The sequence below is a fragment of the Peromyscus californicus genome, unplaced genomic scaffold, assembly GCF_007827085.1.
Source record: "Peromyscus californicus insignis strain IS unplaced genomic scaffold, ASM782708v3 Scaffold_7__1_contigs__length_154581171, whole genome shotgun sequence".
Lineage (NCBI taxonomy): Eukaryota > Metazoa > Chordata > Mammalia > Rodentia > Cricetidae > Peromyscus > Peromyscus californicus.
In genome coordinates, this window is record NW_026294595.1 from 100,891,860 (window position 1) to 100,919,614 (window position 27,755).

A 27,755-nucleotide genomic window follows, 5' to 3' on the forward strand; every position below is an offset into this window, starting at 1 on the left:
TTAATCCCAGCACTCGGGAGGCAGAGCCAGGCGGATCTCTGTGAGTTCGAGGCCAGCCTGGTCTCCAAAGCGAGTTCCAGGAAAGGCGCAAAGCTACACAGAGAAACCCTGTCTCGAAAAACCAAAAAAAAAAAAAAAAAACTATTTTAAGATTACATCTCACACTAGTCTGAATGGCCATCATCGAGAAAATAAATGACAACAAATGCTGGTGAGAACGTAGGTTTAGAGACCCCTTACTCACAGTCGGCGGGAGTGTAAACTAGTACAGTCACTGTGGAAACCATGTGGTGGCTTTGCAAAAGACTTAAAGCGGAGCTCCAACAGAATGTAATTGTCATATTCAGGCATATACCCAAGGTCTCTATGTGCTGCCACAGAAATACCTGCACATCCATGCTTATTATTGCTATTTTCACAATAGCTAGGAAATGGAATCAGCCTAGATGTCCATCAACAGACCAATGAATCATGACAGTGTGTTAAGTATACACAACAGAATTCCATTTAACCCAGGAGAAACATAGAATTGTGTAATTTGCAGGGAAATGGTTGAAACTGTTTTTTATTTATTTATTTTATTCTGTGTGTGGGTGTTTTACCCACATAGTCTGTACACATATGTGTGTAACTAGTACATGCAGAGGGCATTGGATCCCTTAGAACTGGAGTTACAGACAGTTGTGAGACATCATGTGGGTGCTGGGAATTGAACCAAATCTTCTGTAACAACAAGGGCTCTTAACTACTGAGCCATCTCTCCAGCCCTGAAATAGCCTTTTTTCATAATTATTTTATTATATTAATTATGTGGGTGTGCACATGAGTGTAGGTGTCCTCGGAGGTCAGAAGTCAGATATATTTGATCCCCCTAGAGCTAAAGTTATAGGCAATTGTGAGTGGCCAGTTACAAGTTCTGGGAACCAAACTCTTGTCTTCTGGAAGAACAGCAAATGTTCTTACCCACTGAGCCATCTCTCAGTGGGACATTCTATTAAGCCAAGTGACCCAGGCTCAATGGTTAAGACAAATCTGTATATTCTCTCTCATAGGTTGACCCTAGCCTGTAACTGTTAACTATGAGTATCTAAATGGGAATAAATTCCAGCAGAGCCCACAACACTAGAAAGGAACCCACGAGCCTGGAAAGACAGCAGTTTTAAAGGAGGGAGTGGGAAGACAATGGGAGAGCTGGAGTAGGAAAATGCTGGGGGCGGAAGTGTGCAGCAGGAAAGGAGGGCAGGGAAGATGGAGAATCAAACAAATGAAACATGTCTGGGAAAAAGAAACCTACTACCATATAAGCTAATAAGGAAATTCGTTAAATATTCAAAAGATGAAAAGAAGTCCGTACAAAAATAAGTAAAATAAAAAGAAAGATTGGAAGGGAGCTTGAAGCTTTCCCTCTAAACGTTGTAGAGCTTTCACTGTTGTTTGGGTATCTACACGCATGTTTGAAATCACTACTGATGTCAGTACTGTTTCTAAAGATGGTATTTATTAATACATGAAATTAAATACAAGGAAAACTCAGGTGATTGTAGATAATGTGTTCTAAATTCCTCTGTGGGGAGTGTATAAAGTCCTGCGACCTCTGCCTACTTGGAAATACAATATCAAAGATATGTCTGTGTTCCACAAAATAAACTCCCAAAGAATCAATTTCTAACCAATTAAAGAAGGACAGAAATACACACTTAATTAAGTAGGAAGCCACCAATCATTAAGAGCAGTCTGGGAGCCCCCAGAAATCTTAATAAAAGCCCAAAGAATGAATGTCTTACTTGCTATCAATGAGCACTTCAGACTGTCGGTTATTCACTTGGTTATCACTCTTGTGACGAAACTAAAAAAAAAAAAAATTAGGAAAGAACATCTTAAGTCATCATTGATCCTAACAGCAACATGGGGCATACTCTGAGTTCGTCTGTTTGGACCATGTGGCTGTCCATCCAATGTGAATGCAGTTTGCACTTACTTTGAGCAGAGTCTGTGCACAGCTAGTCAACACTCATCTCCCAAATCTCATCCTGGTAGACATGTCACTGTGGAAATCCTGTGTGTGTGTGTGTGTGTGTGTGTGTGTGTGTGTGTGTGTGTGTGCACTCATATGCACATGCTGTATGCTAGACATAACTCTTAATCCTTACACATTTCTAGTTGCTTCTAAGGAGGCAACATGCCATTTACCTCATAGTCCAGAGACAACCATACACAGGTTTTGAGAACGTCAACCCAGAACCAATTTCCATTTCTCTCACATGCACACGGTCCTCTCAGCATATTAGTGCACACCCACAGATGAACAGGAGTACTTTCAGGGACATGAAGCTTTTATTTCATAAACTATAATAACAGTGAGCACTTTTCCTTTTGTATTTCAAAATGATCTGTGTGTGTACATACACATATACACACATACACACACATTATACTGCTGTCAGGCCTTCTCTTTTTCAACCTCAGATGTTATAGCATCAATGTGTACATTGAAATATGCTAGACACTTCATTAGGAGACAGAAACATGCCACATGAAGTCAAGTGTGTTATCCATGTGTGTGTGGGCAATTGTAAGTTACTGATATCAATTGTAAATTTATTTAATATTCTACATGCAATTGTGAAGAAACATCACATACATCAACTTGGTAATTAAAGATCTTCCCCTCTGCCTCATGCTTGACCACCCTTCAGCAGCACTGGCTACATTCTCACTTCCTATTTAAAATTGAGACATCAAGCATTCTCAGGAGCAAATACCCACATAGTCGTCAGTAGCATCCTTGACAGCTGTCATGGAGATCACCAGGACCAGAGGCACGATGGTGGTGAACCACGTCAGGGAAGAGATTTCTGGAATGAGCTGAAACAAGCATTTCCAGTAGTTTAAGACTTTTTCAATTAAGAAATACATCTCTCAATCTTTGTCAATTAACTGTATAACACTTGCAGAAGTAAATTGGGTTATGTTCAGCTATTTGTACAAAAGTAAACTTGCTAAAATGGTTTAATTATATGCATTCAACTACAAAACATACAGAGAAATACCTTTCTGTCAATTTTCAGACTACCTGGCAAAAATAAAATAAAATAAAATAAAATAAAATAAAAACTTAAAGCAAACTGGGAAGCGGGCTCCTTGAGTCCCTTCACACATCTTTCAGTAGATTGTCACATGTCACGGATCCCTCAGCCTCTCTTCTCAGTCATTAATAAGTTACCAACCCCTCTTAACAGCACCTGTCAGAGAGCCTTTGATCCTCAGTCTTGCAAAGGCTAACCAGGTATTTCCATCTTAATAATTGGATGCTCTGAAAACGGAGTTAGTTTCTATGCTGGAATGTTTTGTATAAACCCATGGGTTCCATATCCGCATGAATAACACTCCCCCTACGGTGCACACCAGAATACATTGTGAATGGTGATCCTGTGTCAGAAAAGCCTGCAGAGCTGACATCATGTCCTTGTTTTCCTGTTCCAATTCTACAACTGAAGTATCCACGGTATTGAAAACACTAGCAGAAACACACACTGCTAAAGTATGTACCTAGGCTTCTTTGGCTCCCACACTATCCGTTTGGGCTGTGCTACTATCTACAGCAAATGCAGTAACAAGCATGTGACCCTCTTAGACAAGTGCTTTTTTGTTTTTTCAGATCAAGTCACATTCACTTGGGATCTGCTCCAGAGCCATCAGGCAGGGTAGGGTCCAGTAGAAACTGTCAGGGGTTGGAGATCAAGTCCCAAAAATAACTCAAAACCAAGCCAATTTTACATAATCGATTCTGTGCAATTTTTAAACCTCAAAAAATCCCTGAGGGTTAAGTAATAGACACAAGCTCTGGTGTCCTACTACAACACACTAGGTGACTGTTGGACATATAAGCAACCAGAAGATAGGAATTTAAGGGGCTGGAGAGGTGGCCCAGCGGTTAAGAGCACTGGCTGCTCTTCCAGAGGTCCTGAGTTCAATTCCCAGCAACCACATGGCAGCCCACAACTGTCTGTAACTCTAGTTCCAGAGGATCCAACACCCTCACACAAACATACATGCAGGCAAAACACCAATGCACATAAAATAGATAAATTAATTTTTTAAAAAAAGATAGGTCAAGGGTTCTCAATACAAAGAACTGAACAATGCCTGAGGATATTAAAAAGCTAATTACCCTGACTTGATCATTGCACATTGTGTGCATAATATGAGTTCTCCCACTATACCCATATTACATGCTAATTACATTTTACATGCTAATTCAAATTAAAAATAACTTTAAGAGACACAATAAGAAAACAAAAGCAAAAGATCCCTGAAGATGCAGCAGAAACATTCGGTGGGTAGCAGAAAATCCTACTATTTCTCCCTCTTGTTAATCTGTGGCTTCACACATCATCTCACCTCCATGGCTCTCAGATGTTCACCAAGAAATAATATTGAACTAAGCCCTCTCAAATGTCCCAAGTATAAAATTGCGTGAACAAAAGCCTGAGACTGTAAGTAAGAATGCCATTAGAGAAAAAAATTCAAAATTCTGGAATGGTGTAAAAGGTCACATCAAGAATCCGAAAGCAAGTCCATGACACTGTGGGGAGGCGAGACCTTGGGTCTACATGTCCTTTCATGAATGGCAGGTGAGACCTTGGGTCTACACTTCCTTTCATGAATGGCAGCGAGACCTTGGGTCTGCACTTCCTTTCATGAATGGCTGGTTGTTCATCAGGTTCTTCTGGTTGGTTGTTTTATCTGGTCTGGTTTTTTGCTATTGTTTTGGTTTTGGTTTTGGTTTTGGTTTGAGATTTTTGTTTGTTTTTGTTATTTTGTTTTGTTTTGTGTTTTGTTGTTTTGGGGTTTTTTGTTGTTTGTTTGTTTGTTTTGCACAATCAGTATCCAGTTACTCCCAACTATATCTTTTTTTTCTTAGGGAAATTTCCAAACTTCTAATTTCAGTTCTTTTACTTTTAGTAAACTGACTCATTCTGACACAGGTTTTGACACATGCTCAAGACAATAACTGTAAAAATTCTTGAGCAATGATGATTGGCTTAGGAGACAGATGCGATCAGAACTAATACCAACAGAAAAAAAATGAGGAAAGTGATATTCTCTCTCTCTCTCTCTCTCTCTCTCTCTCTCTCTCTCTCTCTCTCTCTCTCTCTCTCTCTCTTCTTCCTTCACAGGAGTTGGAAAGCTTGGAAGATAAGTGGTGAAGCTGGAAGGACCTGACAATATGTAAGAAAACAGAGAAATCGAAGCCTTGTCCTACTGCAGTGGTTACTGTCTGTGAATCCAGTCACACATGAAAAGAGATGATACATCTTGGAATATATTCATCCAGTCACACATGAAAAGAGATGATACATCTTGGAATATATTCATCCAGTCACACATGAAAAGAGATGATACATCTTGGAATATATTCATCCAGTCACACATGAAAAGAGATACATCTTGGAATATATTCATCCAGTCACACATGAAAAGAGATACATCTTGGAATATATTCATCCAGTCACACATGAAAAGAGATACATCTTGGAATATATTCATCCAGTCACACATGAAAAGAGATACATCTTGGAATATATTCATCCAGTCACACATGAAAAGAGATACATCTTGGAATATGTTCATCCAGTCACACATGAAAAGAGATACATCTTGGAATATATTCATCCAGTCACACATGAAAAGAGATGATACATCTTGGAATATATTCATCCAGTCACACATGAAAAGAGATACATCTTGGAATATATTCATCCAGTCACACATGAAAAGAGATACATCTTGGAATATGTTCATCCAGTCACACATGAAAAGAGATACATCTTGGAATATGTTCATCCAGTCACACATGAAAAGAGATACATCTTGGAATATATTCATCCAGTCACACATGAAAAGAGATACATCTTGGAATATATTCATCCAGTCACACATGAAAAGAGATACATCTTGGAATATATTCATCCAGTCACACATGAAAAGGGATACATCTTGGAATATATTCATCCAGTCACACATGAAAAGGGATACATCTTGGAATATATTCATCCAGTCACACATGAAAAGAGATACATCTTGGAATATATTCATCCAGTCACACATGAAAAGAGATACATCTTGGAATATATTCATCCAGTCACACATGAAAAGAGATACATCTTGGAATATATTCATCCAGTCACACATGAAAAGAGATACATCTTGGAATATATTCATCCAGTCACACATGAAAAGAGATACATCTTGGAATATATTCATCCAGTCACACATGAAAAGAGATACATCTTGGAATATATTCATCCAGTCACACATGAAAAGAGATACATCTTGGAATATATTCATCCAGTCACACATGAAAAGAGATACATCTTGGAATATATTCATCCAGTCACACATGAAAAGAGATACATCTTGGAATATATTCATCCAGTCACACATGAAAAGAGATACATCTTGGAATATATTCATCCAGTCACACATGAAAAGAGATACATCTTGGAATATATTCATCCAGTCACACATGAAAAGAGATACATCTTGGAATATACTCATCGTCTGCTGAAGCTAAAATAGATCTCTGGCACTTACAATCAAAAGATTAACACACATAGCTTTTCAGCTCACTGTTGTATTCAACACTCTTCATCTAGATCTCCTGTAGCCAAGCCATCCTTATAGCTCTTTTAAATAGCCCACCGTCTCACCTGGAACTACCAATCTGATCTAATTAAACCATCCAAAACTAAAATTAAGTAAGTCACTGGCTGATATGAACTATTGATGTGTGTATGAATCTTTCTTAATATATGCCTTTTTCCTTCCTGAAATACCAATACAAGTTGACATTTCACTTAAGCTCAATTTTAGTTAAAAGGGGGAAGATTATTAATGACTAACTAACCACTCAAAAATATAAAAATAGTCACCCTACAGTGAAATAACATATATTGACATCATGTATTTTATGAATGCGCACAATATGCCATTGTTCTTGGATTAAAGGGAAATTTGCCAAGTTCCACAACCTTTATAGTCTTAGGAGCCCGCACCCTGTCAGTGTAGGATAATTAATAAGGAAAGGAAGAGGCCATGAGTAGCAATTATTAGACTTCTATATGGTTCAAATAAAAGTACATATTACAATGACCTAGGTGTTTAAGATAAATGTACTATTTTTGTTTTATCTGTTCTTGGCCCTCTCATTTTTAAGAAAAAAAAGCAGTAATAACATTAAAAATCTAATAAGAGTGGTCCTATGCAATCATGAATGTTTACTAAGTAAATTAACTTATGTTTTAGAATTATATAAGTACTTTCAACAAATAGATAATGAAGAAATATGGCTTAAAGATTACCTGTAGTATCAGGAGGAAAAGGAAATAGGCATTTGCCACTCTTTGGAACTGCTCAAATAAATTAATTGGCAAGAATGTGAGAATGTTGTATTTGGATGTGTGGATACGATTGTCCTGAAAAAGAGACAGCATCGTGTTAGTTTGGATCAAGGCATTGCCCATTATAACTCTTAAACGTACAAACCCTAGCACAGGTTATACCACAGCAAAAAGAGCAGTTAGTTATCTAAGAAGTCCTAAGCTCCATGTAGCCAAGACCTTCACATATCCCAAGATAGCATTGTCCTAATTCTAGGCAAAATGACTGAGTGTCATATCACCCATGTAGTCATGGGTTATCACACACAAGTTGGCTTCTGAGTTTTTTGTCCTCCTATGCTCTCTTTGGTAGATATTGCAGGAGCACCCACTGTCTTGCTTGGGTATCCCTGAGCTCATGCTGGGGTACACAGACTTAAGGCATTTGGATGATGATCAATTTCTGTCTCCCTAAAGTACGACCCCTTTTGGAAATTGACAAGAGACTTCTTTTTTTTAACTTTTTAAAACTTTATTGTGTCTTTCACATTATGCATCTCCATCCCATTTACCTCCCTATCCCTTCACATCTACCCTCTGCTCTTGCAACCTGCCCTCCAAAAGAAAAGAAAAGAAAAATTAAGAGAAAAAAGAAAAATCTCGTCATGGAAGCTGTAGTGTGACACAGTGAGTCACACAGTGAACCCCTTTATCCATATGTCTTTACTGGCAAGGGTTCCTAGGAAAGAGTCATTGGTCTGCTTTGAGGCCTCGGGCTTCTGCTACACCATCGACGCCGGGACCTCACTAGGACTCCTCTTGGATATCCTATTGTTGCCCTGTGTTGTGGAGATCCTGCAGCTTTGCATCTGCAGGACCTGCCCCTTCAAATGCTCCAGCAGATCATAGATGGGATGGATGCTCTGTTTCTGGGCCTGGGTAGTTGCAGATTGGTCAGCCCACCAGCTCTCCCCTATTCTCACCACCAGGGGGAGCGCTCCAGCACTGTCCCTGCAAGTTCACCCATATAGCCACAAGCAAAGTGTGAGACAAGTTCTCTGGCTTTCATGCCCTCAGGGCCGGCTCACCCACACCTATACTACCAGGCCAGCTCTAAGATGCTGCCCTGGCAAAGTGCAGGGGCCACTCTCCGGAGCGCAGCAGTTGATGAGGGTCAGGGCCAGCTCTCCCAAATGCCACAGGCAGTGAAGGGTTGGGGGAGCCTCTCACCCTTGCCCATGCCACCATATGGCAGATGAGGGGTGGGGACAGCTCTCCTACACTCGTGTTCTCAGGGCCAGCTCACCCATGCCCCTGTCTACAGGGTCAGCTCTACTGTGCTGCCCAGACAAGGTACAGGGCCTTTCCTGAGTGCTGCAGCTGGTAAGGGAGAAGGTTAGCTCCCTCACCTGTCACAGGTTGCAGAGGGTGGGGGAAGATAAGGGATTTCTTTTTCTGGAGATCTTCTGGGAAGCTTACAAGGTAGCCTGTCCTTAGTTCAGAACAGAATTACTGGAAACAATCTTTATTACAAAGAAAGGAAAAAATGTAAATTTGCCTCACTGTAATCTCTTGCTCTATGTCAAGGCATGGGCCTCTGGTCACTAACCAAGTCTAAGGCCTTTCCTGGTGGTAGTATTCCAATATTTGAATGCTTCTCATAGAACACACCACACCTTCTGTCCCTGATTCACATTCCCAAATCCTACAGCTTCTCTATGACCTTTTATAGCTCTTCCTTCCTGGCCATCCTCTTCAGAATCTATCCCGACTTCTGTTAAGACACAGTGCCTACATCCAAATACAAAATATGGCTCAATTGTTGTCCTGTGTTCTACATTTGTATATTAACGTGCCCTAACACTCCATTAGCATTTTGGAAACTGCATCTCACTGTGTTTCCATATTGAGTTTTAATCACCTGAAATGGCCTAATGGTCATTAGAAACTTCTATTAAAGGTGAGTGTTGCATATTCTCACTCATCTGCATTTCCTGGCTCCAGATCTTTAGATGTGAGTATAACCCACAGTAACCATAGAAATGGGGAAAGAAACTACAGAAGCTACTATTAAATCAGTTGTCTTTCCTAAGCATTTACTTTTAATATAAATATGAAAAAAGCTTTCCTGTGTCCATAAACTATTATTTTAACTTACGTGCATTACCAAAATCATTAAATATTCCTTCCAACTTTGTGCTATCAGGAAGTTTCAAATACATGTGTTTTATGTATTTTTATAAAGCTAAAGACAAATACATTTAAAAGGGGCAAGTCTACAGGAAAAGAAATTATTACTGAAACAATAAAGCTTGGGACATAACCAATGGGCTTTCTACAGATTGATAAAGCTTTGTTCAGTCATTATATGAAATACAGGGGGCTGGGGAGAAACTCAGTAAAGTGTTTGCCTTGCCACACAAGGATCTTACTTCCATCCTCAGAACACAGGTCTAAAAATGGGGGCAGGGTAGTGTCACCTTAATCTCAGCATCGAGGAGGCAGAAACAGGCAGGTGCATGGGGCTTACTGGACAGCCAGCCTAAGCCTACTTGTCAAGTTACAGGACAATGAGAGTCCCTGTCTCAAAAACAACTGACTGAAGGTGGATAGCACACATGTTCACATGGACACACATACTGTATACACTATACATTGAATATGTTTTATTCATCTCTGTATGAGTCTTTGAAAATACATTAAAATTTTATTTAAGCACTTATAAATCCATTTATCTATATTCCCATGAAGTTTGACTCTATCTTGCCCACAAAGATAGCATAGTAAGATTGAAATAAGACATGATGAAATACATAATTAATATATCAAAGATAAGGGATGCTTTTATTGACCTCCCTCCCCACTCCCCATTCAAAGACCCCCCTGCTTTCTCCCCTTCATATAATCTCTATCCGGCTAGTCTCCTCTTAGTGCCCCTCCCCCTTCCTCCCATGGCCTCTTTACTTTCCCCGTTTCTGTGGTTACCGCAGGTTATACTCACATCTAAAGATTGGAGCCGGGAAATGCAGGGGAGAGAGAATATGCAGCACTTATCTTTCTGGATCTGGGTTACCTCACTCAATATATTATTTTCAAGTTCCATCAATTTACCAGCAAATTTTGTGATTTAATTTTCCTTTATAGCTGAATAGCAATCATTGTGTATGCATATAAATAACACTAAGGATGGCTGAAAATGCCATAAGGAATCATTATTTTATATTCATCTCATTACATATAATACAAACAAGTGTATACATATGTATATAGTTTAAATGAAGTTATACCAGTTGGGATGATAATGCCTTCCCCAAGATTCATAGACTATCCAATCAAATCCCCAGCAACAGACATGAGAAACCTCCTTTCAAGTTGTCGGTCAGGGGAGTCCAAGAGATTTCTAAAACAATAGCGGCTATTGCTGCTGCTTGGTTGCCTCCCAGAAGTTGAAGATAAGTCCTTACTGCTGAAGAAATCATGTGCTTTGGACACAAAACTTGGAGGACTCAGGATTGATCTCACCAGAAAGCCTCCTTTCTGAGAACTAGCTTTCATAGTACTGGAAGGTGCTGTGCAAGCTGCCAATGGGGGCAGGGGGAGCATTCAATAGTCCCACATAAGCTATTATGCCTATAAATCACAGTAATGATCCATATGGCAAGATATCTCTAAAAGTGCAATTGTGGTACTGATATCTTGGCAGTAACCAAGAGCTGTTTAATTGGACTTAAGGCCCACTGAGCAGGAAGGAAATTAGGCCTGGTAATGTAAACCTAGACAACCACACCTGGCTAGTGAGTTCACAGATCTCAGAGGAGAGCGTACAACTGCCTCTTTCCTAAACCAGTATCATTTCTAACTGCATTCTGAATGCGTATCCTTACATCCACAGATGAGTGTAGCTCTCAGCCCTCGTCAAAGAGGCTTCTTTTCATAGCAGATGGAAAAGCATTTGGAAAAGCACACCCGGTCAAAATGCAGAGAAGAACTACCTGTGAGTGCCCAGCCCCAGTGCATATCAACAACACGCAGTTCCTGCACCTAAGGCTCAGGGAGCAGCAAGGAAACATGGTGGGAACACTGTAAGAAGCAGAGGAACAGGACGTCTGCTGCAAGATTGTGTCTTCTAGACACCACAGGGAAGCTGCGCCCATGGAATCCCAACACTGTGGCTGCCTAAACAGGACCTGAGCGATGACAGTGTGGATGACAGAAATCACACAAGGCCCCAACCCCAGAAGAGGACCAAAGGCAACTCAACAGAGGGAGAATTAGTCTTCCTCAAAGATCCATGAGCTAAATGGTTATTCAATCCCAAGTAGTCAGCCCTTAAAAGTATATAAGCCACACTAGACAGACTCAGCAGGTTGCATTTACATATTTATTAAAGATACATGTAACAATACTAATTAGAGAATAAGAGACCGTGAATCCAAAAGGGAGGGGATGGCAGGATAGGGAAGAGTTGGAGGGAGGAGAGGGGGAAATTATGTAATTATACTTTAGTTAAATTTTTAAAATTAAAATAATAACAATTTGTTAAAGTATTTTAATTTTTATTACTCGTGTGTGTGTGTGTGTGTGTGTGTGTGTGTGTGTGTGTGTACACCAAGGTCAGCATGTGGAGGTCAGAGAACAACTTACAGGAGTCCGTTCTCTCCTTCTACTATGTGGATCCCAAGCACCAAACTCAGACTGTCAGATTTGACAAGTGTCTTTATCTACTGAACATCTCACCAGCCAGGATAAGATCTCGTGTGTGTGTGTGTGTGTGTGTGTGTGTGTGTGTGTGTGTGTGTGTGTATGTCTGTGTGTGTCTGTGTGTGTCTATGTGTCTGTCTATGTATGTGCTTGTGTGTGTGTGTGTCTGTCTGTGTATGTCTGTGTGTGTCTGTGTGTGTCTGTGTGTGTCTATGTGTCTGTCTATGTATGTGCTTGTGTGTGTGTGTGTGTGTGTGTGTGTGTGTGTGTGTGTGTGTGTGGTTTAATGTGACTTGCTTCAACTCCAAATAATCACAGCCACCATCTCAAGAAAACTTAATCACCGAACTTTATCAGGAATTAAGGTGCCGGCTCCATGCCACAGGGGCAAGTGTTTAGAGGACTTGGAAGAGAGATGCCAGGTTACCCCATCTGCTGAACCACAGAGCTCTGTACACTGAAGTGACTGGCTTACAGTGTGTCAGGCTGAGCAGGGAGGCCTTGCAACTGTCAATCATGATGTTTTCCTGAACAGGGAATTTGGAGAAAATGATAAGGAAGAGGAAAGCCAAGGAGAAAAGATCAATTAGCCTAACATGTCTCCCAGGGCTGGGGATGTATTTGAGTGACAGAGAACTTTCTTAGTATGTGTAAGACCCTGGGATCAATCCCTAGCGCTGCAAGAAAAAAAAAGTCTCATTTGTAGTTGATATATTATGCACCCCAATAAACTTATCTGGGGGTCAGAGAACAGAATAGCCACTATATTAAACATAGAGGTTAGGCAGTGGTAGCACATGCCTTTAATCCTAGCATTCCAGAGGCAGAGATTCATCTGGATCTCTGTGAGTTCAAGGCCATACTGGAAATAGCCAGGCGTGGTAACATATGCTTTTAATCCCAGGAAGTGATGGCAGGAAGCAGAAAGGTATATAAGGCATGAGGACCAGGAACTTTAGCTTTTTAAGCTTTTAGGCTTTTAGCAGCAGTTCAGCTGAAATTCATTCGGATGAGGACTCAGAGGCTTCCAGTTTGAGGAAACAGGATCAGCTGAGAAGTTATCAAGGTGAAGTTGGCTGTGGCTTGTTCTGTCTCTCTGATCTTCCAGCTTTCACTCAAATATCTGGCTCTCAAGTTTTTTATTATTAAGACCATTTAAGATTTGTGTTACACTCATTCTTAATTGTTTTGTGGTTTTCATCTAAGTGGTTAGTGCAGAGGTTAAGTTTGCATGATGCTGAAGGACAGTCAAAAGCACAGCAAGAGTTTTTAAGAAACTCCTACAAGCCTGGGTTCTGTACAAGTGAAGAGCCAGTTCTGTGGGATGAGGTGATAAAGCCAAACAGAACCTATGGCCATTTTCTCCTCTGTGCAACCTTTACATACAGTAATGGTTGTACCTTTCCATGGGCACTGCTATAATGTAATCACAGATGGTAAAAGCTGCACAGCTTGGGCGGGGGCAAGGAATGAGGTCACCCTTCATGGACATGCTCTGAATACATCTTCTTTACTTTTGTTTTTTCAGTCAAAGGGGAAACATATTTCCATTCCTATTGTCCTAACCAAAAAGATATTGTCCTAACCAGAAGACCTTCAATCAGACATATTGCTATTTAGTCATATTGTTGAGCCAGCCTACTAGGGCACAAGTTCCGGTGCAGCTCACTTCCTAACATGGCACAGACAGTCTTCACTGCTTTCCTCTTACAGCTACTTTTCTGTCGTGGACCACTAGAAACATAAAGGAAGAGGAAAGAGCTGCCTGGGAATCCCTGTGACATCTTTGATGCCGGTAAAAGCAAAGCTAGAGGCCATGGCATGAGCTCATTAGTCTGTTGTGGAATACTACTTTGACTAGGCAAAGATGTGTTACATTTGTTTAACAATGTAAAGATGTGTTACATTTGTTTAACCATGTAAAGATGTGTTACATTTGTTTACCGATGTAAAGATGTGTTACATTTGTTTAACAACGTAAAGATGTGTTACATTTGTTTATGCTGCGTTTGTTTAATTATATAAAGATGTGTTGTTTTGCCTGCCTAAGGCACCTGATTGGTCTAATAAAAAGCTGGATGGCCAACAGCTAGGCAGGAGAGGGATAGGCAAGGCTAGCAGGCAGAGAGAATAAGTAGGAGGAGAAATGAAGGCTCAGGAGAACAAGGGAGAAGAAGAGGGAGCCCGCCAGGGGACCAGCCAACTAGGCACAGGGGAAGCAGTGAAAGTAGGACACACAGAATGAAAGAAAGGTAAAAAGGCCCAAGGCAAAACACAGATGAAGAGAAACAGGTTAATATAAGTTATAAGAGCTAGCAAGAAACGAGCCTAAGCTAAAGCAGAGCATTCATAACTAATAATATTGGGAGTTGTTTGGCGGCCCAAAAGAAAGCCTGCTACATTAGTCAGCTAGTTAATTAGCCCTAATGATGGAACATACCATCACAGGTGAAGCTGAGCCATGCTAGGCCTTCCACACAGTAGGACAGAGCCTGCCCATGGGTGAGCAGAAACTCTCTCTACATTGGAAGCTTGCTCTCAGCGTGGGAGGGCGAAGGGTACTGAGGCCAGTGATACTTCCAAGCTTAGGTACATGACTCCATTTCTGACTTGGCAGAATGAGGAAGGAGTTGGACAGGTAAGTAGTGCACCAACAGGGAGCCTTCCACTTGGAAGGCAACGCCAGGGAGACAAAGGAGGAGTTACTGAGAGGTGCTAAGTGGAGAAGTTAATTTGACAGGACTTTAAAGATCACCGGATGGGGAAGAAATTGAAGATGACACAGACATGCCTCTGAAAGGAGTTCTTGCAGAGGACTTTGAGCTATCCAACTAAGAGAAGATGGGAGGCTTGAGCAAGCTGGTGATAGAGAGAATAACAGTGAATAAGGGTGGGATGGCGGCTAATATTACCAAGCCCTTACGGTAAATACTATTCTAAGAACTTGACATTTGGTAACTCCATCTATCCTCAGAACATTCTTGTGAAATGGGTCCTGTTATTCCCACTCTATAGGAGGAAAACCCAAGGTTCAGAGAGAGTAATGTACACAAGGTTCCACAGCTTCCGGGTGGTCGTGCCAGATGGGGACTTTGCACCCGGAGCCCACCCTGTCACCCCTCTGCTGCTGCTACAGCCCAGTGCAAGCAGCTGCCCCTCATTCTACAGCCGTCACTTGCCTCCACTCTCCATCCCCAGCCTTCGGCTACCTTCTCACCAAAGGAAACCTTAGGTCTCCCTCTTTCCTCCTCATCTGTGCCTCAGTTACAGTCCTGGCTATTGTTGGCTTGGTGTGCAATTACAATCCTTGTCTTCCCTTGCAATTCCCTTGAGGGCAATTCCACTGGCCCTGGACAAGAAGCAATGAAGACAGAGTGGATAACCAGACCCCCATTTCAGCTTTCCAAAAAGGAGCAGCCATAGCCAAAAGCCTGCACATGTTCCGTGCTGGCTACTCTAGGAGAGGTATAAAGCGCAGGGGAAAGTTCACCAAATAAAATGCCAATAAACTGGAAGCGTTTGTTTTGACAGCGAGAGTTTCACATGCTGCACAACTGTATTGCTGAACACACGCAGAGCCAATAAAGAAGAGCAAGCATGGTTAAATGGACGTCAGAGCATTTGGGGACTTTCCTCGGGCTTTCCCGGGAAACATTCCTCACACAGGACTATCATGGAGATGAGGTCTCAAATTAAAATTATTTTGCTAAGTCAAAGATTTATACAAATATAAGATTTCATGAGCGAATCCTGAAATAATTTCTGACTGCAATGTACTAGGCAGGACAAACTCTGTCACAACGAATGACTCCACTGTCCCTGACTTCATCCACCAAGAGTTTATTTTTTGTTCCTGTTACTCATCTAACCTGAGTCTGTCTGCTCCTCTTCATTGCTCATGATGGACCGAGATAATCTCAAACACTTCCAATACAGAACCAAAGGGGAAGGGACGTACCTGGATGGCCACACCTATACCTTAAGACTTCAGCCAAAATGCCCACAGCACATTGCTAACAGACAACAGAAACGCCACTTCAGCCAGAAGTGAAAACTAATATGTAATGTTCCAGCTACAATATAACAATATATATATATATACACTGTATAATATAATATATATTGTGTACATATATATTGTATGATATTATGCTATATTGTTTCTATATACATATATGTATATCTGTCTCATATATACATATATTTCGTATATATACATATATGTGTATATTTCTTATATGTAAATACACACACACATTGGCTTTCTATGTTCCAAATCCAATCCTGTAAACAGCAGGTGCATTTGACTATTTTCTCAACCACCTCCACTAACAGTGCTCTATCACAATGGGTTCAACTCCCATCTACAACACCAGGGTCAGGCTCAGGTTCACTTAAACCAATGCCACAGCCTATCTTGCCAATTACATTTCTGAGATGAGAAAATGGCACATGACCTGTGTCAAATCTGGACTCTGAAGAGATTTCTCTTACCTATTGCATTCCAACCTAGAAGAAAGCAGCCCTGGAGATCACTCTTTGAATTCTGACTAAACACTTAAGATGGAAGGCCTGGGTGTGTACAATAAAAAAAACTGGATGTCAGTGTGGTGGCACATGCTACACTCTCAGCAGTGAGTGTGATAGACATGCTACACTCTCAGCAGTGAGTGTGATAGACCATGCTACATTCTCAGCAGTGAGTGTGATAGACATGTTACATTCTCAGCAGTGAGTGTGACAGAACATGCCACATTCTCAGCAGTGAGTGTGATAGAACATGTTACATTCTCAGCAGTGAGTGTGATAGACATGCTACATTCTCAGCAGTGAGTGTGATAGAACATGTTACATTCTCAGCAGTGAGTGTGACAGAACATGCCACATTCTCAGCAGTGAGTGTGATAGAACATGTTACATTCTCAGCAGTGAGTGTGATAGACATGTTACATTCTCAGCAGTGAGTGTGATAGACATGCTACATTCTCAGCAGTGAGTGTGATAGACATGCTACATTCTCAGCAGTGAGTGTGATAGAACATGTTACATTCTCAGCAGTGAGTGTGATAGAACATGTTACATTCTCAGCAGTGAGTGTGATAGACATGCTACATTCTCAGCAGTGAGTGTGATAGAACACGCTACATTCTCAGCAGTGAGTGTGATAGAACACACTACATTCTCAGCAGTGAGTGTGATAGAACATGCCACATTCTCAGCAGTGAGTGTGATAGACATGCTACATTCTCAGCAGTGAGTGTGATAGAACACGCTACATTCTCAGCAGTGAGTGTGATAGAACACACTACATTCTCAGCAGTGAGTGTGATAGAACATGCCACATTCTCAGCAGTGAGTGTGATAGACATGCCACATTCTCAGCAGTGAGTGTGATAGACATGCCACATTCTCAGCAGTGAGTGTGATAGAACACGCTACATTCTCAGCACTCAGGATATGGAAGCAGGAAGGTGGAAAGTTCCAGGTCAGTCTGGGATACATCCTGAGTTTGAAGCCTTGTATTAAGACCTCACAGAAAAAATAGCTGAATGAAATCTAATAGGACAGGCCTTTCCTGAGTCCCCACTGTCTCTCACTTACTTTTTAACTATATGTCCTGTTCACATCTATTTTTGCCTAAGTCAGTTGGAGGATTTTTTCCTTTTTTTTTTTTTTCACTCCCAACCAAACACTAGGCACAAGCATTAATCGCACGTTCGAGGTCCATTCTCTTCCATGTGACAGCGTGGCCTTTTCTCTCCTCTTGCCTACCACACTGCATACAGAAGGTAAGTCTCCATGAGCTTAGAGTTGTCTGGGGGCACTTCCTGCTTCTGTGAATCCCACAGATCACACCCCAGGAACTTTTGCAAGAGTCCCATGGTTTCCACTGTCAAGGCTTCTTTCCTCATCTGATGAGACCCTTATGTCATGACAATTGCATGAATGTCTACCTTCTCTTGCTACAGCAATGCTCATGTGTCATGTTGTTACGATACAATCTAGATTCCAGGGAAACAAAGAATCCTGCTAAGGGAAAGAACATCTCTAAACCATCTAATTAAAACCAAAGAGAAGCCGTGCCCACAGACGGCTTGCGTAAAAGAGGAAGTGGCCAGAAGGCGTTTGCACCACTCAGGAAATGTGTGCAACACCGATGTTCATGCAAAGCTTCCCCCAAAGAATGCGTGTGTGGGACACATGGGCAGCACAGTCAAGCCTGGCACCTGCCTCTCTGATACCAGGCTCCTCCATATTAGTTAAACGCTGCCTGGTGCGATTCCATGGGGCTCTGAATTAGGAGAAATAGTGATGAGCACGCACCAGTGAATGCTGCAGAAGAGGCTGTATACAGAGGTGCCTATATGTGACAGCTACCAGCAACATCTCAGCATCCTCCTCAGCCAGGATCCCAGCTATGTGCAAAACTTATTTTTGTAGAGAGAAAGAGCAAGAGGGCATGCTACCCCTCACAGTCACTCAGTCATTCAGCTTGTGTTTACAAAGGGCCTCCTAGGTGTCCACATCATGTCATGGAGCCAGGACTGCAGATATGGATGGAAAAAGTCTGTACACACACATGAGTAAGTCTGTATTTTAGCTGTGGCGGAGAAAGGCAGGAATACACAGAAAACAAGCTTGTAAACTGGTGACATCATTTAAGAAGGTGGCAAACACTAAGTGCAAATGGTACGTGACAAAGCCGAAGCACCGGGCTTCCCCTTAGCAAGCCTTCTTGTATGACTTTCCTAGTTAACATAACCTCGAAATGACCCTGTGGGGAAGGAGAGAGGCTGTGAGGTTGGGAAGGCTGGGGAGGTAGGGCCAGATCTGGGAGGAGCTAGGAGTGGGAGGTAAAATCGATCAAAATCCACTGTATAAAATGCCCAAATTAATAAAAATTATGTATTTTGAATAACTACCCTGATGAGACTATGTAGCACCTGATGCCAGGGGTACCCATCTCCCACAGCAGTGCCCAAAAGAATCCCTTGTGTTAGCTAAAAATAAAAAAATAAAAAATTTTAGGTCTATTTTAACTAAAAACTTAAAGTTGTGATAACTAATACATAATGCAGATTTTCTTTACTATAGGTGTATGTTTATGTTCACTATAGAATTGTGTCTGTGGTGAAAACTATACATATATATATGTAGTGGGTAGCCATTCCAGCTTTGATCTGGAAGTTCCAACCCCCATTGAGACTTCGGCAACTGTCACGCCTACAAGGCGGGGCCAAAGGAGGCGCCTGGGGACCCGAGATCTGGATCAGTGGGCTCTCTCTGTTGTGGGACCCTGGATAGTGGAGGTGGACCAAGCAGAGCTCCAGAGAACACCGCTGGACTGTGATACACCTTCCCCAGACTCTGAGACCTACCTATCCCTTAATTTGTAAGTTATGCCATTAAATAAATCTCCCTTTAACTACGTGGAGTGGCCTTAATAATTTCACCAATATCTGGCGCCCAACATGGGGCAAATTCCAAAGGCCTGGGTGGCTCTCACCCTCAGCCTCCTCCCCGGCTAGCGGGTACCTAAATCCGCCTGTAAAGTTCCATATAACCAGGGAACGCCTACACGGTTCCATTCCCTAAAGAGGGAGCAGCTTGTCCGGTCTCAGCTCCCTAGCTTAGCCCCGAGACCAGCGAAAGAGGCACTCCCCGGCTTCCTGAGTGCTGGCGCCGGCTCCAGCTCCCGCCATCTTGACTCCAGCGAGCTGCAGTCAGCCAAGATCACCAACAGGCCCTGCTTTGGAGCTGTACCAATGCCACCTGCTGGCTAAAAAGTGCTACTACACCCCCCAAAACCACGAAAGGTAAGTAAAAGTACCTGATAATTTTACACCTTAAAATTGACTAACAAATTTTGAGTAATTCTTGTAATATGGCTGACAACATTACCTCACAAGAATTCGAAAACCTTTTTGCCTGTATGATGAATGACATCTTCCTGGAAATACACGACCTTCCTAAGGCATATCTGGCCTGTACCATTTTGGCATTCATTGTAATAATCCACACAGTGTTCAAACACTGGTTTAATAACAAGAACAAAGATGAGTTATTATTGGGACTGATACAGGCTTTAAGCGAGAACAATGAAGGCTTACAGAAAAAGATTCTATCTCTGGAATCTGCTTTAATGGATAGCAATGAGACCTTAGGAAAAAAGATTCTTTCTCTGAAATCTGCTAACCAGGATTTACAGGCTTTCAAAACTAACAATGAAGGCTTACAAAAAAGATTCTATCTCTGGAATCTGCTTTAATGGATAGCAATGAGACCTTAGAGAGAAAGATTCTTTCTCTGGAATCAGCTAACCAGGATTTACAGGCTTTCAAAACTAACAATGAAGGCTTACAGAAAAAGATTCTATCTCTGGAATCTGCTTTAACAGATAGCAATGAGACCTTAGAAAAAAAGATTCTTTCTCTAAAATCTGCTGATCAGGATTTACAAAACAGGCTTGTACCAAAAATTGATCTTATTAATAATAAATGTGAATATTTAATGGATAGAACACTAACTCTCCAGACACTATATAAGAAAAAAAGATTATCATTAATTGATAAGATAAGGTCCATGGAATCATGTGTTTCTGAGGAACATAAAAACTTCTATGATTCCATGAGAAATCTGGAGTCCCTTGCCAGAGAGGAGGTTCACTCCATAGAACAGACTCTAGGTGCTCGTTTACAGGCCTTAGAAGAAACTCTCAGTAAACATGACAAGGGACCTAATAAACAAAAGGACAAGACCATAGAGGTTATAACATCTCCAAATGGCTCTCACACAATGGCTTATCCTGTTATCATCCATGAAAAGCCAACAGATGACACACATCCCGAGCCATATAATACATATACATTACAACCAATTTCAACAAGGGACTTGTGGACTGTGCCAGGCATGTGGAAGGTGACAACACCTGTTGGCTGCAGAGGAACTATCACCCTGAGAACCGCATGCTCTCCCATCCTGGCCATGCTCAATCCTTTCCATCACAACAGTGATTGTTCTGCCATCCTCAAAGTGAACACAATCTCTATTTGTGAAAAGAAAGTGTAATTGTGAGTATATCCACACACATATGTATAGGTGTTTTCACTGTAGATACAGTATATGTGTATGCGCACACACACACACGCACACACACACACACACACACACACACACACACACGCAAAAGTATACATGTGTATGTATCACACTCATACATATATGCACATTTGTATATACACATATAAATACTTGTATACCTCAGAACCTCCAGGAACTATGAATGCCTCCACACCATCTTATAATAAGGAAAGTGGAGGCTGAGGGCAATTTTGAGGACTGCCGCCAAAAGAAACGTTTCATAGAGTCCTGTGTTAAAAACGCTGTGTTTGTGCAGGTGAATCAGAAACGGAATCCCTAGACTGCCTCCTGGGAAAGGTTCCTCTGATCCTTGTGGCACAGTGAGAGGTTCACATTAATTCAATCAGCCTGAGCAGTCACTTTCAGGCTGAATCGAGTGTGTCACCAAGCTGCTCTCAGAGCCCATGTCCCATCTAACCTCAGAAGCAAGGGCAAGAAGCGCCCCTGGGCCTCAGTCTCTTCCAAAGCAAATCTGCCAGGAAGCTGTCCCAGCCCTCTTCTCTTCTCCACCCTCAGGCCTTAGTTTAGGTCTCAGCATCTGGAAGACTGTTCTAGAACTGGCAAACATCCTACAAATAATGGTGTATCTACAAAGGTCTAATGTGGACAATTACCAGGGGAACAAATTAAATTCTCCTCTGAGGTTAATTTAATAACACTACCTTTTTTGGTTTGTTTGTTTGTCCGGGATGTTTAGACACTTAGGACAAATGTAATGTTAACTTCCCTTTTGTGATATTTGAAAGGGGACTTAAACACTCCTCCTAAGTTATAAAGGGGCGAGGTTCGAGAGAATAGAAAACATAAAGCAGGACTGTACTTGGGCGGGGCTCTCTGGGAGCAGTGCTAATGCTCTGTCAGCATCTGTGCCTGCTCCTTACACATTCAGCCTCTGCTAGGAACAACCCATCTCAGAGCTTCAGAGCCCTCTAGGAGCACAGAGGGCATCGCTTTGAGCTGACGTTAAAGCTAGTTGGTCAAGCTCATTTCCTTAACTGCAGGGAGGCTTTAGAGCACAAAGTCCATAGCATGTTTATTAGAACTAAGCAGGCCACACTCACACTACTGTGCAGTCTGGGACCTGAGCCAAACTTCAGGATCTCAGAGTCTATGACAATAACAAAGGCACACTGGAAGAGTCTGGTTAACAAGGAGGGGCACACATAAAGAATATTCCAAAATAGTAATCCTTCCTAGGACTCTTCTTACATCAGGGTTCTACATAAATAATGCAGCCTCAAGTGGCACCCTCAAAGGTTGCAATTGGGGACCAGAAGGAAGTCCCTGCTACGCTGAGGCTCCACTCCAGCTCTCCCGGCTCCTGCAACAGTCCCAATCTTTCCGGTCTACATCCCCTTCACAGGCAGGATTAGGCAATAAATCCAAATCCACACTTGTATCTTTGTTGGGTGAATTTTGTCTGGGAACGAGGTGCTGAGAGGGAAGGAACAGAGGATGGGGTCAGCAACAAGAGCAGAGAGGTCTCTAGGTTGGTGATGGGTCGGGGGTTCGGAAGACTTCAAGGTATCTTTGTGTCGTTAAAATAATAATATAATAGTAATAATAATATAAAATAATAATATAAGATGTCATTCTTCAATATTTTGTGATCACAACATGCACAAAAGGTTTAATGAATTTTCACCAAATGTTGAGGCTAGACAAGATGGTCTGAGTTAAATAAACACTGCCCCAACCTTGCTTCAGGACCAACAATGAGTCTCCCTAAGGACATGCATGAAAACACCCCATTATCTTCTGCAGGAGCTGACAGAGAGATCCAGAGAGACGAGCAGGAACCTGGGGTAGGTAAGTGCTGAGCAGACCAGCAGCATTCCTGGAGTCTGTATGGAATCCAGTGTGATCAAACACTGTAAGACACTGAACCGATTTGCAGATGGGCAGCTTCCATAGGAGCAAGTCCACGTGTCAGACTCCAGAGCAAGGAACCATAGGCATTGGTTTATTTAATAGCTTACTAGCCAAGCTGGGTCTGGTGGTACCTGCTTTTAATCCCAGTGCTAGGGAAGCAGAAGCAGGCAGAACTTTGTGAGTTCAAGGTCAGCCTGATCTACAGAGCAAGTTCCAATACAACCAGGGCTGCACAGAGAAACTGTCTGAAAAAATAAAAAGCTGACCATCCAGCTAAGAATAACAACCAGTGCCCAAAACTGCTTTAGGACAAAACCAACTAAATCTGTCTCACTGCCTCCTGAATGAATGAACAAAGGACTATCAGCTGCCATTGCTAAACCTTTCCCACCTCATCTTATGTCCTTCATATCACTTTCTCTGTCTTTGCCCAACTTACTCTAAATGTGGTAAGAATTAGAAAGTTCATACACACACACACACACACACACACACACACACACACACACACACACACACACGTATATTGGTTCTCAAGAGGAAGAATCCAGAGAGGCTGCTATGTTTAGGAGAACAGACCCTGGAGGCATTTTGTGGGCACAATAGATTACGTACTCTGTGTCGCTCCCACTAAGGATCACCAGTGGCCCTGCAGTGGGTGAAGGAGTGAAACAGAGAACTCTGAACTCAGTTTTGCTTTTTAAAAGTTTTCCTCAGTCTCTCTGGAGTGGTGGCCAGTGCAAGCACTGTGCCTCTGAGCAAAGTCCTCAGTCTTGACTTGTGGCTCTCTGTCTCACTCTCCTGAGTGATTATAAACCTATGCAACCAGGTCCACCTTAATAATGTTTATTTTCTAAAAATGTATCTTACTATGACAAAAAAGCAATAGTATTACAATCTAATTGCACAAATGCCAGAATGTTGACAAAGTCAGTAAACTATAGAAATTAAAATTTGTAAGTAAACAAGATGAACTGATTAATGGGTCATGAGCATTCTGTAAGGAGATATCGACTGGTGAGAAGCACATAGCTGTCTTAACAGTGTTGTGCTCAATATTGTTAATCCTAACTTAGATCGGTGATTCCTGTTTATGCATATATGTGTGGTAAGCATGCATATAGGTATGCCTGTTCACATGTATGTGGGTGACTGTGTGTGAACAAACATGCATACAAGTGTGTCTGTGGTGTAGAGACTGGAGGGTGACATTGGGTACCTTCCTCCCTTGCTCCCCAACTTATGTATCTCTCACTTGAACCCAGAGTTCACCAGTTTGGCTAGTCTAGCTTGCCAGCATGTTTCATGGATACCCTGTCCCTAACTCTCAAACACTGGGCTCACAGGCAAGCCACCATGTGTGCCCACCATTTGTGTGAGTGCTTAGATCTAAACTACATTACTTATGTGTGTGTGTGGCAAGCACCTTACCCATTAAACCATCTCCTGAGTCCTAGACCAGTGATCCCTAACCCTGATTGACAATTGGAATCCTGGGGAGCTTTTAAAAATGCCTAGACTCCACCCACAGAGTTGCTGATTCAATTAGGTCACTGGTTTAGATACTGATGGAGACACAGAAGTTATGCTCAGTATGACACAATAAATAGTAAAGGAGACTTAATGACAAAGAGAGTCAATCCTTGTCACTAGCAAAAGAAGTGGGGGTCACTGTCAACAGTCTCCAAAAAAGTGGTACTGTCTCTTATTCAATAATACTTCCACTACAGTAACGCTTTCTCTTCTGCATCAAGCTAGTCAAATAGCATCTAGAATATTGTGCTTAACTCTGAAACACTTCACCAGAAGCAGTTACAGAAAAGCAAAAGCCCTTTGAGAAGAAATGGAATTCCAGGCGATTATTCTATAGCTCACGTTTGAGCATTCATTCACAAGTATCAGAAGGGTTGCTGGGTGAAATAAGAGCAGTATTTGTTCTGCTTTGGCCTCCAATTTGCCTCAATTAATAGAAAGTAATGAATCTATCCTGCTGAGTGTGGTGGCACACACATGTAATTGGAGACAGGATGAATGCTACAAGTTCAAGACCAGCCTAGTCTACATAATGAGTTCTAAGCCAACCTGGTCTACATAGTAACTTCTAGGCCAGGTTAATCCAAGGTAGCCTGGTATACATAGTGAGTGCTAGAACAGCCTAATCTAAACAGTGAGTTCTAGGCCAGCCAAGGCTACCTGGTGAGACCTTGTCTCAAAAGAACTTAAGTTGTTTCCAGGAAAATGAATGGAATTGGGCATTACCACATTACATGAATTAAGACAGACTCAGACAAACATTATATGCTATATTCTCCATCATTTGTGAATCCAACAGTTTATATAGACATATAAAACCATCCACATATGTGTCATGAAAGCAGAAGTGACTGTCCAGGGAGGGAGGGAGACTAACAAGAGGGGTTATGAGAGAGGGAAGAGGAGGAAGCCTGGCAGGAAACACAGCCAACATATGCTGTACACTTGGATGAAAACGTCCTTCTAAAGCCTGGCATTGAGCACAGTGGATGTGCACATCAGTTAAATACCTCATCCAAAGACAGCAAAGTGTTTGGGGAGGCAGTGACTCCCTCTCTTCTAAAGGTTAGGAACACAACTAGACATATAGTTAGAATTCTGTATGGAGAGTTAGCTGGGAACATTTTAAAAAATAATTCCACACTAAGCTTCTACTTGACATTACTGGATAATCCAGTCAGTTTTTCCATTTTATATAAACAATCTTCTGAACAGAGGAGAGATAGCTCAGCAGTTATGATAGTGTACTGTTCTTGCAGAGGACCTGAGCTTGGTTCCCAGGACCTGTGCAGGGCAGTTCACAATACCTATAACTCCAGCCCCAGATAATCCAATAATGTCTTCTAGACTCTGCAGGCACATGCATCCATGTGCACCTACCCACATACAAATGCTCATAACTAAAAACAAAGTCTCATTTCCCAGTACTTTCAGATAATCGGCACAGAATGATGTCACTTCTTCTACATATCTCTACCACACCTGGTCAGCTACAGCTGGACTTACAACAAGTTTACAACCAGGAAGGCATACATGAAACCAGAGCAGTCAGGGCCACTGGAGACATCTGGTTTAGAGTACCATCACCAACCAAGATGTGCCAATCATTTGCTGTACTGAACTTATTTCCTCAAAGAACTTCGCAGTAGTCAAGCCAGAACATTCTTGGGGTGCTTCACACATACCCTCTCAACGACTATGTCATCTAACAGTCATGTCACACAAAGACACATAAACATATAAATAGCTCCAAACAAGCCCATTTGTAAAGAATTAAAATTGAACTTTAATTCCTAAATAATTTTTTTTTTGTCCATGAACATAGATTATACTGGGGTGGGTGTCGGGGATTAGCTCACATCTATAAGCTCAGTACTGGAAAGCTGAGGCAAGAGGATGCCTGTGAGTTTCAGGCCAACCTGGTCTGCACAGTGAGTTCCAGGCTAGCCTGAGCTATGGAAGAAGACATTGTTTCAAAAAAGAAAGGCAACAATAATAATTTTTTAAAGTAGATTTTTCAGTGTTCTCACCACCAAACGGTAAGTATATTAAGCCAGGTATATGTTAATTAACTTAACCATTCCACAATTTAAACATGTTTCAAAATATTTTACCATAAATATTTACAACTTTTATCTTTCAAAAAAAGAAGAAATATAGTCACATGAAAAATACAACAAAAATCTAAGTATTGGTTTTATAACAGCGGATATGAATTAGATTCTATATTTTTTGCGTGAATAATTTGATTAGTCTTCAACCTACAAAATGTAAGATATGATGGCTACTGTGATTTTAGCAGTCTTATCATAGAACCATATTGTTTGGGCTAATAAGTAAAACTGCAAAAATGAGATCAAAAACTACTTGGTGACGGTTGGAAATAGTGGTTTTCGGTTAGCTTCGAAATTGTTACTGAAATTGCCCCACTTGGTCCACATGGTGATTTATGGTCCTATTTAATCAGATACTGACTACAAAGGAAACTGGATTGTGGTTGTCTGCACTGAGCAGTCGATTTTCTTCCTCTTGCATCTGTTCATTGGTTGAGTCTTAGCAGAAACACAATTCGAAACAGTCGAACTGTAACAGGGTTCCAAAATTCTACCATCCAGGGATCCCCAATCTTAATTCTTCTAATCCCAATTGTATAACATTTCACATTTAGGGCTTCTAAAACAATGAGCCAAAATAAAGCTTTTCTCTCTTAGGTCATCTTTTAGGTATTTATTTAGTCACAGCAGTGACAATAGCCACTCTATATCGGCACTTACATACAAAAAGTAAGTAACTTCAGTCAAAAATATTACTTTACAGAACAGGTGATTCATGGCTAACACAGCCTGAAGTCTGCCTCTCCACACCACAAGGAGCCAGGCAGAGCAGGTCCTGCTACATGGTTTCAATTCACTACAGTTCCTCAGCACAATTGCCCAGTGGCTGTCAGTGGGAGGGGCCAGACGTTCTCTTTATACATGACACATCACCGGGACTGAGACAGTCTTGGCAAGTAGAATCCGAATATAATTGCTAATCATAAGAGTATCATATCCTGTGGATGACCAAACTGTGCTGGTCAGGTTCTATTAGTCAGTCTTGACCCAGGTCATAAGGTTCAATCAGACC

General features: G+C 41.6%; 1 protein-coding gene across 1 annotated transcript in view; it reads right to left on the reverse strand.

Annotated features, from left to right (window-relative positions):
• Window positions 1–27,755, reverse strand: part of Atp8b4 (ATPase phospholipid transporting 8B4 (putative)) — a 237,398-nt gene that overhangs the window by 133,520 nt on the left and 76,123 nt on the right. Inside the window, exons 5-7 of the mRNA XM_052723786.1 lie at window positions 7,365–7,478; window positions 2,767–2,865; window positions 1,785–1,846 (exon numbers count right to left, since the gene is read on the reverse strand). Of these exons, the coding sequence (XP_052579746.1) occupies window positions 1,785–1,846; window positions 2,767–2,865; window positions 7,365–7,478 (275 nt within the window). The remainder of the gene's footprint in view (window positions 1–1,784; window positions 1,847–2,766; window positions 2,866–7,364; window positions 7,479–27,755) is intronic.